At 36.1% G+C, this 15,075-nt stretch overlaps 2 protein-coding genes across 2 annotated transcripts in view; both read right to left on the reverse strand.

Annotated features, from left to right (window-relative positions):
- The window catches only part of ppp2r5a (protein phosphatase 2, regulatory subunit B', alpha isoform), a 31,190-nt gene extending 23,991 nt beyond the window's left edge, over positions 1 to 7,199 (reverse strand). The window contains exon 1 of the mRNA XM_067384613.1: positions 6,569 to 7,199. Coding sequence (XP_067240714.1) covers positions 6,569 to 6,725 — 157 coding nt within the window. The 5' untranslated portion in view covers positions 6,726 to 7,199. The remainder of the gene's footprint in view (positions 1 to 6,568) is intronic.
- A 6-nt stretch (positions 7,200 to 7,205) lies between these two features.
- Positions 7,206 to 14,445, reverse strand: dtl (denticleless E3 ubiquitin protein ligase homolog (Drosophila)). Its single transcript, XM_067384612.1, has 15 exons — positions 14,357 to 14,445; positions 14,156 to 14,281; positions 13,955 to 14,047; positions 13,792 to 13,853; positions 13,555 to 13,675; positions 12,400 to 12,465; positions 12,211 to 12,311; positions 11,983 to 12,056; positions 11,692 to 11,795; positions 11,498 to 11,602; positions 10,890 to 11,002; positions 10,710 to 10,799; positions 10,449 to 10,587; positions 9,105 to 9,709; positions 7,206 to 8,426 (listed from the first exon to the last, which is right to left on the reverse strand). The coding sequence occupies exons 1-15, from the start codon at positions 14,409 to 14,411 to the stop codon at positions 8,310 to 8,312; spliced, it is 1,971 nt and encodes a 656-aa protein (XP_067240713.1). The 5' UTR covers positions 14,412 to 14,445; the 3' UTR covers positions 7,206 to 8,309.
- Between the last annotated feature and the right edge of the window lie 630 nt (positions 14,446 to 15,075).

Raw genomic sequence — 15,075 nt, forward strand, 5'->3', positions numbered from 1 at the left:
CTTTCTTTGTAAGTTTAATACGGAAGGCAGTCTGGCGGAAGCTAGATATTTTACTTCATAACTTGTTATATGGATATTTTTCTTACACAAATCCATTGTTTCCCTTCAGAAGGCCTTTATTAATCCCCTGGAGCCATGCGGAGTACGTTTTCCTGTGGATGGATGCACTTTCTTCAGCTTTATACTTGTTGGTCCCACTCACTGCCATTATAAAGCTTGGACACTTCAGGATAATTATTAATATAACTCAGATTGTGTTCATCAGAAAAAAGAAGGTCAAAATACACCTAGGATGGCTTGAGGGTGAGTAAATCTTGGGGTAATTTTCTATTCTTTAAAATTATTCCTTTTTTAAGGGAAAGTGAAATGACATGAAGCCCATACTCAGAATTTGTGCTCTGCATTTGTGCTTCACCCATCCAAGTGCACATACATACAGCAGTGAGTACTGAACACACACCAGGAGCAGTGGGCAGCTATTTTTGCTGCTGCGCCCAGGGAGTGATTGGGGGTTAGGTGCCTTGTTCAAGGGCCTTACCCTCAGTTGTGGGTACTGAGAGTGGAAGAGAGCGCTGTTCATTCACTCCCCCCACCTACATTTCTTGCTGGTACTGAGACTCAAACCCGCAACCTTCAGGTTAGAAGTTCGACTCTATAACCATTAGGCCACAAATGCCCCTTTTTTGTAAAAAGAGGTGTAATAGGTGTCCTTTAAAACTTACTATCATCTATTCACTCAGTCCATCAAAAGCATTATACCACATACAAAGCCTTGTAAAGAAGTTGTAATATAGCTTCCTCAAAAAGAGCCACAGGTTATAGTCTTAATTTTAAGTTCATCTTTTGTTTTAATGGCCTGTTTTCACATGGACTATGGAATCTTGACTGTAATATAGAGTGTAATATAGTAAACACAAGGACGGTACACTGTGTACACCAATAATAAATCAACAGCACTCTATAAATACCAGAAGGACATTTAGTTGACCCGAACTTTGACCGTGAACAGCATAAATAATTCATAAGCCCTGTCATTTGTGGCTCTATGATCGGAATATTAGGCTCAAAATGCTTCACCAAAAATCATTTTGCCTTGTAAAAATGACCAATACAGGACATACTACAAAAGTACTATAGTATCATAGTTTTTTTTTTTTTTTGGACATTTACACTACTGTTCAAAAGTTATTAATACTTTTATTCAGCAAGGATGCATTAATACGGAAGAGGATTAGGGCCAAGCAATAATAAAAAAAAAAATAAAACCATCTCGAGATTAAAGTTGTTAAATTTCAAGAAAAAAGTCGATATAAAATGTTGAGAATAAACTCATTAAATTATGAGAAAAAAGTCGTTAAATTACGAGAACAAATTCATTAAATTACGAATTTGTTCTCGTAATTTAATGACTTTTTTCTCATTTTATCTCATAATCTAACGAATTTGTTCTCATAATCTAACAACTTTTTTCTCATAATTTAACGAGTTTATTCTCAACATTTTATCTCGCCCATTTTCTCGAAATTTAACAACTTTAATCTCAAGATGGTTTTATTTTTTTATTATTGCTTGGCCCGAATCCTCTTCCGTACATTAAATTGATCAAAAGTGACAGTAAAGATTATTACATTGTTACAAATAAAATTAAAATGTTAATAAAATAAAATAAAAATAAATTCTGTTGTTTTGAACTTTCATCAAAGAATCCTGAAAAACAAAAGTATAACAGTTTCCACAAAAATGTGAAGACACATAACTGTTGTAAACATTGATATTAAGAAATGTTTCTTGAGCAGCAAATCACCATTTTAGAAAGATTTCTGTAGGATCATGTGACACTGGAGACGGGAGTAATGATGCTCCAGTAATAATTAAATTGTAAACATATTCTATTACTGCTTTAAACTGTATTTTAATCACATAAATGCAGCCTTGGTGAGCATAAGAGTATTCTATCAAAAAAACAAAAAAAAACAAAAAAAAAACATGGTACCATTATTAAACCATGGTACTGACACAGTTTTTTGTAAGTAAATCCTGTGGAGATTAAATACAGTGTTTAAACACTAAATAAAAATATTTACAGGCTAAATAAAAGTGCATTTAGTAATGTCACCTAAAAGTTTTTCTTTCAATTATTTGTGGCTCTTTTTATACTCCATTTCTTACTGCCAGAGTCTATCTTCTTCAGGCTTCTGTAAACTTCAGTTCATGACGTTTTTTTTCCCACTTGGAGAGGATTTAAAAGTGAGAGAACAGCAGTGGAATCCACTTGTACTCAGAGCTGAAGGGGTTCTAACACAACTCCACTGCTGCTCTATTAATACACCTTATGCAACCAATCTGAATGCCAGTGGCCCTGTCTTTCCCAGACGACTTCTTTCGAGTCACTGTATTCAACACAAAATGGTGCCAAGTGACCATATAAAATCGAGCGAACATCAGAAACGTGTTCATTGATTGCCTTACTTTATTTGTCCTCATGCACACATGCAAGAACACACATAGGATGAGTCATTGAATTTGTTGAGGTTCCCATCAACACCCCGGGCGTGTGGTTGCCATGGCTACATGGCCCATCCCTGGAGAGTCATAATGTCAGACAACTGTATCTTGGCAAAGTGCAGAATAATAGGAGAGTATTGAGAGAGACAGGACTGTGATCAGGAAAATCTCATTTCAAATTCAAAGCTGCACTCCAAAAGAAATGCATTTCATTTTAAATGGTAACTTCCATATATTTATACTGAATTGAGATGTAGTAACATTTCATGAGTCACTAGAAGAACATTAACATTAAGCAATAAGTAATGCAATAAGTAATAAATGTAAACATTCTGATGATGTTCAAAATGAGATTATGCAAAACACTAATTTAAAATGCAATATTCACTCAATAAGCAAAGCTGGGTTGTAATTTCAACAATGCTTCAAGAATGGAGCTGGAATAGGCCTAAGCATGTTGGAAAGTAACATTAACAATGGGAAATGTTTAAGCACTTAAGATTTGTTTTAACAGGTATCACAAATTAAACACACTGACTAAATATGTCAAAGTTATTTGTTCTTCTTTATAACCTTGGAATACCTTGCACAATGTCCCTACTACATTAGAAATCAGACTGAAGTATGTATTCTCAAAACAAAACAAACATTTGCGACTGACATTCCTAGGCAGCAAAGGAAACACAGTCAGAAAACTTGTATTGGTTGAACTTGGCTCAGTGGTATGAGTTTGAACTGAATAGGAAACCTGTTTGGAAACATCTTTCCATTTGGTGGCACAAGTGATGCAGAAACAGCTTACAAACAGCTGTGTGTCTCTCTATAGAAAGGATGGAAATTGTGACTCATTTCCTCCTATCGTTTGCTTTAAAGAATCAGTTCAAAAAGAAAAGTTAAACGCGATTCAGTGATTCTTTCAGAACATTCCAATAAACCAATATGTAGGCACATATTGCTTGTTATGCTTTTTTTAATTCAGGTCATTAAAGTGTTAGTTCACCCTGAAATTACAACTCTGTCATCATTCACTCACCATCATGTCATTCGAAACCTATACAACTTTTGTTCAGCTTCTGAACAGAAATAAAGATATTTTTAATGAAATCTGAGAGATTTCTATAAATCCATTGACAGTCTATGCAACTACCACTTTGACGCTTCAAAAGGAGATTGTAAAACTAATCAATATGAATTTAATGGTTTAGTCTAAATTTTCTGAAGAGACACAATCTCTTTATATGATGAACAGATTTAATTAAAGGCGTTTATTCACATATATCAAAAATACAAAAAAAGGTGTGCACATCCCACAAACCCAACAAGGGCACAGGTGAAAAAAAAAAAAAAAAGGCAAACGCAGGCAAAAAAAAAAAAAAAAACACCCAAAAGTGAGGTGTCCGCACGCTGATATATCTGCTCCAAAAAACTTTATTATAGCCTGTACAATGTTTTGACCATCAGGTTCTCATCAGGCACTAGTGTTGTCAAAAGAACCGACCGCGAAACCAAGTTGGTACTGAAAATTGTAAAAATATGACGCTTTGAGCGCTGCATTCGTAAACACCTCTGATTGGCCTTTGAGTGAACTCGCACATCAGATATGTCTGTGATTGGCTACAATGATCAACACATGGAAGTGTTTGAAAGCACACATTTGAATTTGAAAGCGGGAGGATAGATGCCTGCTTTCAAACGCTCCCCCTCTCAATGCTTTCAAATTCAAATGCTCCCGTGTGTATCTGTGTAAGTGCTCGGTGAAGAGCGTCACTGATGTATTTTTACAATATGTTTTGGAAGCGTTGAACATTGTAGCCAATCACAGACATATCTGATGAGCGCATCACCACAATGGCCAATCAGAGGTGTTTATGAATCTGCTCAACAGTGTTCAAAACATCATATTTTTTAAAATTTCTATTACAGTTGGTACTTTTTTTTTTTTTTTTTTTTAGTTATATTTATGGGCTTTTTGGGACAGAAGGGAGCAGACAGGGAAGCATTGGGCAGAGAGAGGGGGACAGGATCAGCAAAGGACTTCGAGACAGGAATCGAACCCGGATTGTCGTGAACGCATTTGCGCTACATGTCGGCGCACTAACCACTAGGCTATCGGCGCCGACTCACAGACGGTACTTTTGACAACACTATCAGGCACAGACCAAAAACAATACAAGGTTTAAAAAGGGGCCTTATGGTAAACGGAAGCTCAAGCATGTTTGCTTGACATGCATGAACCAATGATTTTCATTTTTGCGTGTTACGCAGCACGTTTGAGCTTTCGCAAGAATCAACGATGTTTCTTTTCATGCATCAAGCAAGTACGGTTCAATCTGTTCATCATATAAATTGATAATGTCTCTTCAGAAAATTGACTAAACCAACTAAATAAATTCATATGGATTAATTTTAGGATCTCTTTATGAACTTTTTGAAGCATCAAAGTGGTAGTTGCATAGATTGTCAATGGAGGGACAGAAATCTCTGAGATTTCATTAAGAATATCTAAATTTGTGTTTGGAAAATGTTTTGGGTGAAGTAACCCTTCAATAAATAAGTTTATTGCAATTTCATGTTTTCTGGATTAGTTTTTTGCAGTCAATATTGGACAGTTGTTGCAGTCATAACTATCAGGTCACTCCTCATTTTTTTTCTTTGGCTCATTAGAAAATACGGTGCATCCGAAATCACATACTAAGTAGGTACTTCATTTGAATTTACTTTGCGACCATTAGAAAGTATGTTCTATAGTATCTATATGGGTAGTATGAATGAAAGTTGTGTCACTTCAACGACATTCATAAATCCTCTCCATTTCTCATCAGTGAGTCAGTTAGCTGTTGAACTGCTTGTGACTGGTGAATGATTCACTGAGACAGGTTTTGTGAACCGGTTCAACAATTTGATTGAAAAATGCTCTTTGCATAAAAAGTAAAATATGCATGTTCTTCATTGTTTTTTTAGATGATTGACTTTTGTAGAACCTTGAATAAAAACTTTGCCATAATTACAATGACCAACTCAACTACAGTCTCTGACAAAACAGACAGTACATTTAAAAAAATAATAATTTTAAATTACTTTTCCATAGGGGAACTGAATTTTAATCAATGGTATATGCTTCTGTTTAAGCTTGCATTATTTTCAACATGCTTTTTTTTTTGTTTGAATCGTGTTTAACAGTGACCTTCCTGGTGAAAACTTCATTACCCATGATTCTGCAAAAAAAATCCACCAATCAGAAAACCGAAACAAACAAATCGCACAAAAATAACTTTTTAGCATCTGTCCTCTCCCATGAAGCACTGTGAATGACGTAATCGAGATTTGAGCGGTAGTAATCTCAAAAGTTTTACATTTATAATAGTTTTTATTTTTATTATGACGTTCACAATGCTTCATGGGATTGTAGTTTTCCCTCATTAGTCTTGTACCTTAGTCTTTTTGACCGATTTTCAAATATTTGTGTTTGCTTAAAGTTTGTAATGTTGTGATTCACCTTAGCTACTTGGTTTGGTTCATTATTTATAACTCTTTAATGAAGACTTTTTCAAAATCCCCATGGAAAAAAAAAATACTTCTGGAACCTAGGCCACAGAAAAAGTGGGCGGGCAATGTTGCACCCTATTGACAGATTTACAGAACTGACAACCATGTGACTTCCAAAGGCACAAAAAGAGGACAGGAAATGTGGGAAAACACAGGTTGGACCATGAAATAAAGATGCTTCCCTTGATAAGAAGAAGCTCTGAGATATAATGTTGACACAATTAGTGTTTAGAGTCTACACCCAAACACACACAAGACGAGTCTTCCAGCAGACAGTTAAGGGCCTGCTGTAAATACTTCACTTGGGGCTTATCAGAGATACAAATAGGTAACTTTAAAGCCTGATTAAATTCATAAAACATTCAGGTGTGTTTTATTATAGTTTATTTGTTTTATTTATCACTTTAAAGCATTTTAGCAGCTTAGGCGCCCATGATACCAAAATACTGTCTAGGTAGACAGCTCACTAGGTTTTGATATGGAGCCCGAGTCTATTTACAGCGCATTATCCTCTTACCTTTGAGCTGCGGGAGCGCAGAGATCTCCGGAGCCGCAGGCCTGCTGCTGTTCGCCGCGAACTGAGACGAGCCCTGAGAAATCCTCTGTCTCTGAGCCTTCCTCACCGATTTCCTCGTGAATCCATCCACTTTCTCGGACGCAGATATCGCCGACATTTCCAAAGCAGGTCTAGGCAATGAGCTGCGTTTACAGTGTCTGTATGTGCCCTAAATGTTTTCTAGTCTGACTGACATCCCATTGACTGCGCTGTACATCAAACTCACGAGACCCCATCTAATGAAATGCACGGCCAAGCCAATCATGAAGGCTGCATGTTCTCCAAAAATCCACAGGTATCCTGCGATAATTTGGTGACGTGTAAAAGTAAAAACGTAGTCAACAGTAGGTTTTTATCATGCTGAAATGCTTAAACCGGAGCGCCTCAATAAACCTGTTACTCTACGTAACACGATACAAACTCAAGACGACACACAGCCAAAACACCGTGTCATGATTATCCAGTCGCTTGGCACAGGCTCCATGGATTACCGAAGCGAAGAAAGAGTTTAATGTGAATCGGCCGGGGCGTAAAATTCCTCAGATCCGCTGAACTTCATTCAGCTGCTGTTGCGCCTCACTGGGGTGTAAAAATAAAACCCCGTGGTGGCGCGCTTGACAGACAGAATATTCGTCCAATGGACGTTCGCGAAAAGAGTAAGCCACGCCCCATGACCAATCAAATTCTCGTTTAATGGTTTTTTAGGGAAATAGTCAAGAGGTTCTGTATCCTTGAACTCACATGAAAACAGGCAACAAACGTCCAAACGTTAAACCACTCAAACGAATAAATATACAAGAAAACGTGCACAGAGAAGTACAACACTTCAACGAGAACTCACAAAATAACAGCAAGTAAGAGTTTATGACACTTGTAGCCTAGTCAAACGAGTCAGTTAAAGGAACGGTTCACCCCAAAATGAACTTGAAATACAAAAACTTAATGGATTATAGTTAAAAATGAACTTCAGTCCAAAAGCAGAACAGTTTTGATAAACCATGCTGAAGACCTCAGGCAACGACGAGCAAAACAAGAACAGGCAGGATCAAAACACAGAAGTTGAACCATCAGGTCAAGTCACATTCCTGACAAACCTGTAAATCATGTAAACGTACAAAAAGCCTATAGTAGTAGAATGTAAAAAGTGTTTAAATCATTTTCAAACTCACTGCATTATAGATATGCAATGACTAAAAGGCACTGAGCTAATTGGAAATGGATTAGTTATGTAAAGTGCTGCTTTACAATCAATATAGAACTCTGAAAATGTGACCCACGTTTAAGGACAGACAGGCTCAAATAAGCAGCATGCAATACAGCTTTGGAAAGCTAAAAAAATATTTGATATAAATGTAAATGCTATAAATGCAGGTTAAATTGAGTAAAATGTCTACACTCAGAACTATTTTAGTGCATCACAGATAGACGTGGAAGTTTCATAGAACTTGTAGAGTTTAATTATGGTGTCAAATGACTATCCAGCTCTGTAATGTTCACAAATGTTTATCAGTTTGATCCATCTCTAGGAAATTAAACTTGTACATATTTAAAAACATACAACTAGATAAAAAAAATGTACACATCACATACATAAATACAAGTAGTTTCTGCATATTTCTTCTTGATTTGATGCTTTGTCTGAAGAAAACCTGGGTTTAAACCATATGTGTGTCACTTTGTTTAATCTCTCCCCACACAAAAATCAGTCTTGGGTTCTTTTCATAAAGTAGCTAGAGATTTTTTTCATAGGTCTGGTGGGTGATGCTTTCTTGGTTGGCGGTGACGAGACAACTCTCATGGGACGTGGTGAGATTACTGCCTAAAAAGACAAAAGATATGAATTAAAAACATTTGGCCACAAAAAAGGAGTTATGATTTTAGAGAACACTTCAGAACTACTAAAACAATAAGGTCCTGGAAGTAAAAGTCCCATTTAGGCAGGTTTGTTTCTATTAAAACAAACTCTGGTGTGATTGCTCTGTTAGTGCGGTTCATTTGAATAAGTGTAAATGCTGCCATTGGATCGAGACTAGGGTTGTGTGATATAATGACAAAAACATTTTTTTTTTTTTTTTTTAAAAATCAATATTGCAATTTAGAATCATATTGTAGTTAAATATTTAAGTTGAATAGATTAACAAAAAACAAAAGCACAATCATGAATCAATCTTTCTTTTTCTAAATAAAGAATTTAAATTTTGCCTTGTCACCCAGCCCAAATTTAAATCAAGGTTTGATTGTCATTTGCCACACAAAGTATTTTTCTCCTATTTTCCAATTTTTCTTTAAATCAATGTTTGTAATGTTGTAATTCATATAATTTCAGAGTTGGCTTGTTTGGCTAATGGCTATTGATTTATCTATATGGAAAAAACAAACGGGGGGTGGGGGGGGATTCAGGATCCAAGGGCACTGAAAAAAAGTGGTCAAACTATTGTCTGATTATATAAAGTGTGACTGCAGAGCTGCAGTAATGTATTTTCATGCATCTACCCACTGGAGCGCTGTGTGTTCTTGCATCCTGCCGTTTGCTGCTGCCGTTCGGGCTTTTGGGTTGAGTCGATCCTTTAAATCTCTGGCTCATCACAGACAGCCAATCAGTCTTTCTCGGAGAGCTGTTCTCTTTGCCAGTGCCAACTTGATGAGATGAGCAGAGCCTCTCATCTGTTTGCAAACTGAATGTGTCACTTTTCTCCTCAGAACAGTTCTCTGCGCTCACCGAGCTCCTGCTCCTCTTTACGTCGGGATACAATTCAGACACCCCGTCCCTTTCCTCTTCCAAACCAGATCTAGCACAATCACCCGTGTCTAATCGTCGCTTTGCGCGACGTTCCGAGGAAGGGCCCTGGAGGACAGGTGTGAGCACCTTACGAAGGGGAGATGTACCATGGTGACCCGGGGAACTGCTGCGGCTGAACCATTGCTGGATAGATGAGGGGATTTTGGGGCTGCTGAGTTTGGCTGAAGGTGCAGAGGTGTTTGATGGGAGGGGTAAATCAGCACCCGTAGGGGCACAAGCAGCAGGCTGGGGTGAAGCCAGAGAGACGACCCTCTCTGTGCCAGGACTTTTGGCTGGAGTGAGCTCAACGGGGCTGTAAGGGCCTGAGAAGACAAATGATAACTCATAAGTACCCATTTAAATTAATCAAACCAAATATTTAAATTATGAATTTGGAATAATTAAATCAATGTTTTTGAGAGGTCTTATGCTCACCAAGTCTGCATTTATTTGATCAAAAATACAGCAAGACAGTAACATTGTGAAATATTACAATTTAAAAGAACTTTTTCTGTATTAAATGTTTTTAAATATAATTTATTCCTGTGATGCAAAGCTGAATTTTCAGCATCGTCACATGATTCATCAGAAATCATTCTAATATGCTGATTTGATGCTCAAGAAACATTATTATCCATATGTGTTCAAGGGACAGGCAGCTAGTGGATAGTGAGGAGATGTTTGCTGTATGTGACAAAAAATGTTTTGGCCTAAAAATGCATGACATCGCTTAGAGCACTTTTAATAATTGAGAACCAATAATTGATCATCAAATTAGCATATTAGACTGATTTCTGTGAAACTGAAGTGAGAAACGGATGTTACAATTTAGTTTTGCTGTCAAAGGAATATAGTATATTTTAAAATACATTAAAACAGAAAACAGTTCTTTTAAAATTGTAATAATATTTCACAATATTACCCTTTTACCTTGGTGAGCAGAAGAGACATCTTCCAATAACATTAAAAAAAATCCAAATTATACCAAGTTTGGTGGGTTATGTTTTACACCCAAAAAAAAAAAAAAAAACCCTACAACTAAAACTTTACAAAAAACCCTACCAGGTGTTCTGATTGGTGACTGGACTTTACGAAGCGTCCAGCCTACAATGTTTGTCTCTCGGTTCGATGCATTTTCTCTGTCTGGTCTGCGGTTCAGGCGCCAAATCCTAACAGTGTTGTCATCAGAGCAGGAAGCGATCTACAGAGAGCGATGGATTTTACACAACACTATAAAACTTGAATGACTGTCCATACATCCATAGTTTTATCCATAGTTGTCCATCCATAGTTGTATTTCTCATACACTTAAAAAGTGCTAACCTTGGTGAAATCGGTGGGGCACCAGGCCACTGATGTGACTTCCTGGCTATGGCCCTGAAGCATCATGGGAGCTTGTTTTGGGTCTGAAATCTGAAACAAAAGCAATCAGAGAGTGACCAAAGATGTTCTCAAACAGACTTAAATTCACTTATATCTCTGGTTTTCTAGGTTATTCCGTACCTTCCATATGTAAGCCTGATGGTCACTCGAGCCACTGGCCAGGAACTGGTCATCTGGGCTGACACTGGACTTCACATAAAATGAGGAGTTACTGTGGCCACTGAATACAGCAACTGTGGAAGGAGGAAAAAAAAAAAAAAAAAGTAAAGGAAAAGCTCAGTCTCACACTGCATTAGCCTATACTGTTTTTATATTATATATTATATTATATACACACACACACACAAACAAAAGAGGCAAAACAAAATTATAACACAAAAATGCATTTATACATTTATTAATGCACATATATATACACATTATACACACACACATATATATATACACACATGTATATATACACATATATATACACATACATACATATATACACATACATACATATATATACATATACACATACATATATACATATACATACACGCACACACATACACACACATATATATACACATACACGCACACACATACACACACATATATATACACATACACACACACACATATATATATATATATATATATATATATATATATACACACAATTTAAGTAAAATCTATATATAAATAAAAATGAATACCATAAAAATAAACTTATTACAATTTACCTGGAGTGGTTTTTAAACCACTGATATTGAACATGTAGATATTGTCATCTGTGCAGTTGGAGAACAGTCTGGAGCCAGTAGAGTCCAGTGACAGACCAGAATAACCTGCAGAGGAAAATGTCAGTGAAAATTCAAATGCTAATTACTTATGCTTATTACTATTGGTCAAACGACAGAGGGGACATCATGTGTACCTAGTTTGCGTGTGCAGGAACCTGGGTAAGGATAGGTCTGTAGAGGGAGGGGGTTGTGGTAGTACGCAGTGTAGTTCTTCCGCAAATCCCACATTTTAATGATCCTATGACGAAATCAGAATGTTATTGAATGTAGTTTGTTATCGTTGGGAAAATTTCACCTCAGCACATCAGCATTTAAATTAGTTAGAAATGAAATTGAGAAGTGACTAATTTAGAGTAACATCCAGTTCAGAATCATGTATAAAAGTAATCAGAAGAAATCTGTACAACACTCCATTATGCACTCACCCATCTACTGCTCCAGAGGAGATGAGCTTGTTCTCGTCGCAAAACAAAACCACTGTCACACCCTGCTGGGAGTCCTAAAGACGTGAGAATCTCTGAATTAGCAAAAATGGAACTTCCATTGTATTATGTTTAATGAAAAGTACTCTGAGTATTCTCATAAAATATAATGGCTATAACATACCCAATACCCAAAAACAGAGCAAATTATTGTTAGGTCACATGACTCACCACAGGGGGCGCCATCCCACGTCTCTTCTTTGTTTGAGGTGTATATCTTTCAGGTTTCATATGGGCACCACTGATCTGTTTTACTTGCCTGTAGAAACCATCTATGATGGATGAAAACATTTTGGTCAGCTTTATAAAACATTTTGACGGCCCTGTTATTAAGTGTTGGTGGTCAGAATAATAAAGAACCTTTTTTAATGCATCTTGTATCCCAAATCATTATGTTCCCATCTCTGCCTCCAGTGCTAAACACAGCTGTAATGAGAGAAAAATATAAATGCTTAATTTCAACAACAACAAAAAACTAGCAAGTGTGCAGTGCACATTCATCCATGCCAACTATTCGGTGTTATTTTAGTATTTATACAGTGCTGTTTGAAAGTTTGTGAAACCCTTGCAGAATCTGTGAAAATGTGAATAATTTTAACAAAATAAGAGGGATCATACAATATGCATGTCATTTTTTACTGGCTTTTATGCATCGTGTTTCCTTCTGGAGCAATGCATTTTTTTTTTAACTTTAATAGATGCGTTTGAGTCCCTCAGTTGTTCTCAGTGTGAAAAGATGGATCTCAAATTCATAGTAACTGCTGGAAGTGGTTCAAATATGCAAAAGATGCTGGAAACCTGAAGAATTTTGGGACGTGGAGGATTTTTTGTTGAAGAATATTGGGCAGTTTAACTGTTTAGGACAAACAAGCGACTCATGAACAACCATCACAAAACAAAAACACAGCCATGGATCATCCAGGTAATGACACACAGTTCATAAAATTTTGAATGCGGTCATATTTATAAATTCAGCTATTTTTGTCTTGAGGACTTTATGTAAACATTGTTTATGTAAAATATCTTATTCAGGACAGTACTAAAAAAAAAAAAAATAACATGCATTTTGTACGATCCCTCTTATTTTGTTAAAATTATTCACATTTTCACAGATTCTGTAAGTGGTTCACAAACTTTCAAGCAGCACTGTATACTCTTAATATTTATTGACATTTCATATTAGCTTTTATTCTTATATTTTTAGTTCATTTTAGATAAGTTTTTTTTTTAACTTATTTCAGTTTCAGTCATTTTAGTACTAATTTAGTACTCATTTCAGTTATTTGCTGAAGCGGAATTTCTAAATTTAAAGTTTTCAGTGGAGTTTTGCATCTAATATTTAATATTATTTTAGCTTTATTTCAGTTAATGAAAACTCTTTTTAATAGTTTTAATTAACCTATTTAGTCAATTATTATACAGCACATGGCAAATGTGGTAGGTCGTTCAAATATTTCATGCACACATACTGAACAGTAATATTAAGTATCCAAGTTTCTTATGATCAATCGTTACCTCTCTCTTGCTTGGAAAAAGCCACTGATTTAAGACTGCATTGATGTCCTTTAAAAGTTCCCAGCAGGTCACCAGTGATAACATCCCACAGACGGGCGGTTTGGTCACCAGACGCCGTAACCTGTAAAATAATAATCCAAATTAAAGCATAACTTACCGTTTATAAAAACATATAGGATTTAATTTAGTCCCAATAACTGAAACCATCTTTAAACAGAAGAATCAAGCAAAACTCACCAAGCTATTTTTACCAGGAACCCATGCAATATCAAAAACAGCGTTATCATGTGCCTGCCACTCTGCAAAACAAAAGTTTAACAAATATGGATACGTTTTATGCTTTACATTTTAAGCAGTCTACAAAAAAAGATGTCTTGAATCTAGGTAAACATAAACCAACCTTTCAGGACAGAGCTCTGTTTCTCTCCAGTGTTGAAGATGGTCACAAACCCTTCTTCATTTGCAACAGCAAGGCTGTTCTGCTGGCCAGGGGCTTGCAAATAAAACATGGCAAAGTTTAGTCTTCATACAGTCGAGGGGTTCTGGGTTTATGACTACATTTGGACTCATTGTGAATGTTTAATTAACTGTGTAACGTTACCAGAGGAAAACGTGCATCCAAACGGCGGCACAGCAGCAGCTGAGGCTCCATATGAAATGTGTTCATCCTGTCGACCGCACTGATATCCGTCCAGCAGAGAGGACAGCGGATAGTCCCGACGCTGACCTGAATATTAAAGCATTTTTAGTGTAAACAGCGTAATAACATAGATTCCCGTCGACATATATAAATAGAACTCACCATTACACCTTCTTTTTATAACTCCTCGATCAACAACATGGTGAAAAAGAGTCATAGCTCCTGCTGGACAGACGTTTCATTCAGAAGTGTTCAATTTCCCGCGAACAATGAAAAAGCGGTGAAAACGAATTCCGCGCGAGATCGACGTTCGCTGTTCTGATTGGCCAATACGCCAGAATACCGGAAGTGTCGAGCGGCAGAGAGTGGAATGGCTGCTGGTTTACAACTGCTTCTATGGAAACTATGCAGGCAGCTTACAGCAGAGGCACTCTGTGGCCCGGAAAGTGCCAAAACATTTTACCTCATTTTAAACTTTTTTTTTTTTTTTTTTTTGGGGATGCCATAGTATATATATATATATATATATATATATATATATATATATATATATATATATATATATATAGTATATATATATATATATATGACTATGGCATAAAAAAATCTACATTATGACTTACTAATATAAGATTAAACAAATTATGACTATACTAAAATACTAAATACTATAATAAAACACAATTATGACATGAAAAGTCGAAATTATGAGTTACTAAACCATAATTGTAATTTGAAAAAAAGTCATAATTTCTTCTTTTATGTCATTATTACATTTTATCTCATAATTGTGACTTAGTAACTCAAAATGTTTGTCATAATTATGATTTACCAAAGCATGATTTGTGCTGAAATGGGCGTCCATACAATTTAATGGATAT

The sequence above is a fragment of the Chanodichthys erythropterus genome, chromosome 4 (genome assembly GCF_024489055.1).
Source record: "Chanodichthys erythropterus isolate Z2021 chromosome 4, ASM2448905v1, whole genome shotgun sequence".
Classification (NCBI taxonomy): domain Eukaryota; kingdom Metazoa; phylum Chordata; class Actinopteri; order Cypriniformes; family Xenocyprididae; genus Chanodichthys; species Chanodichthys erythropterus.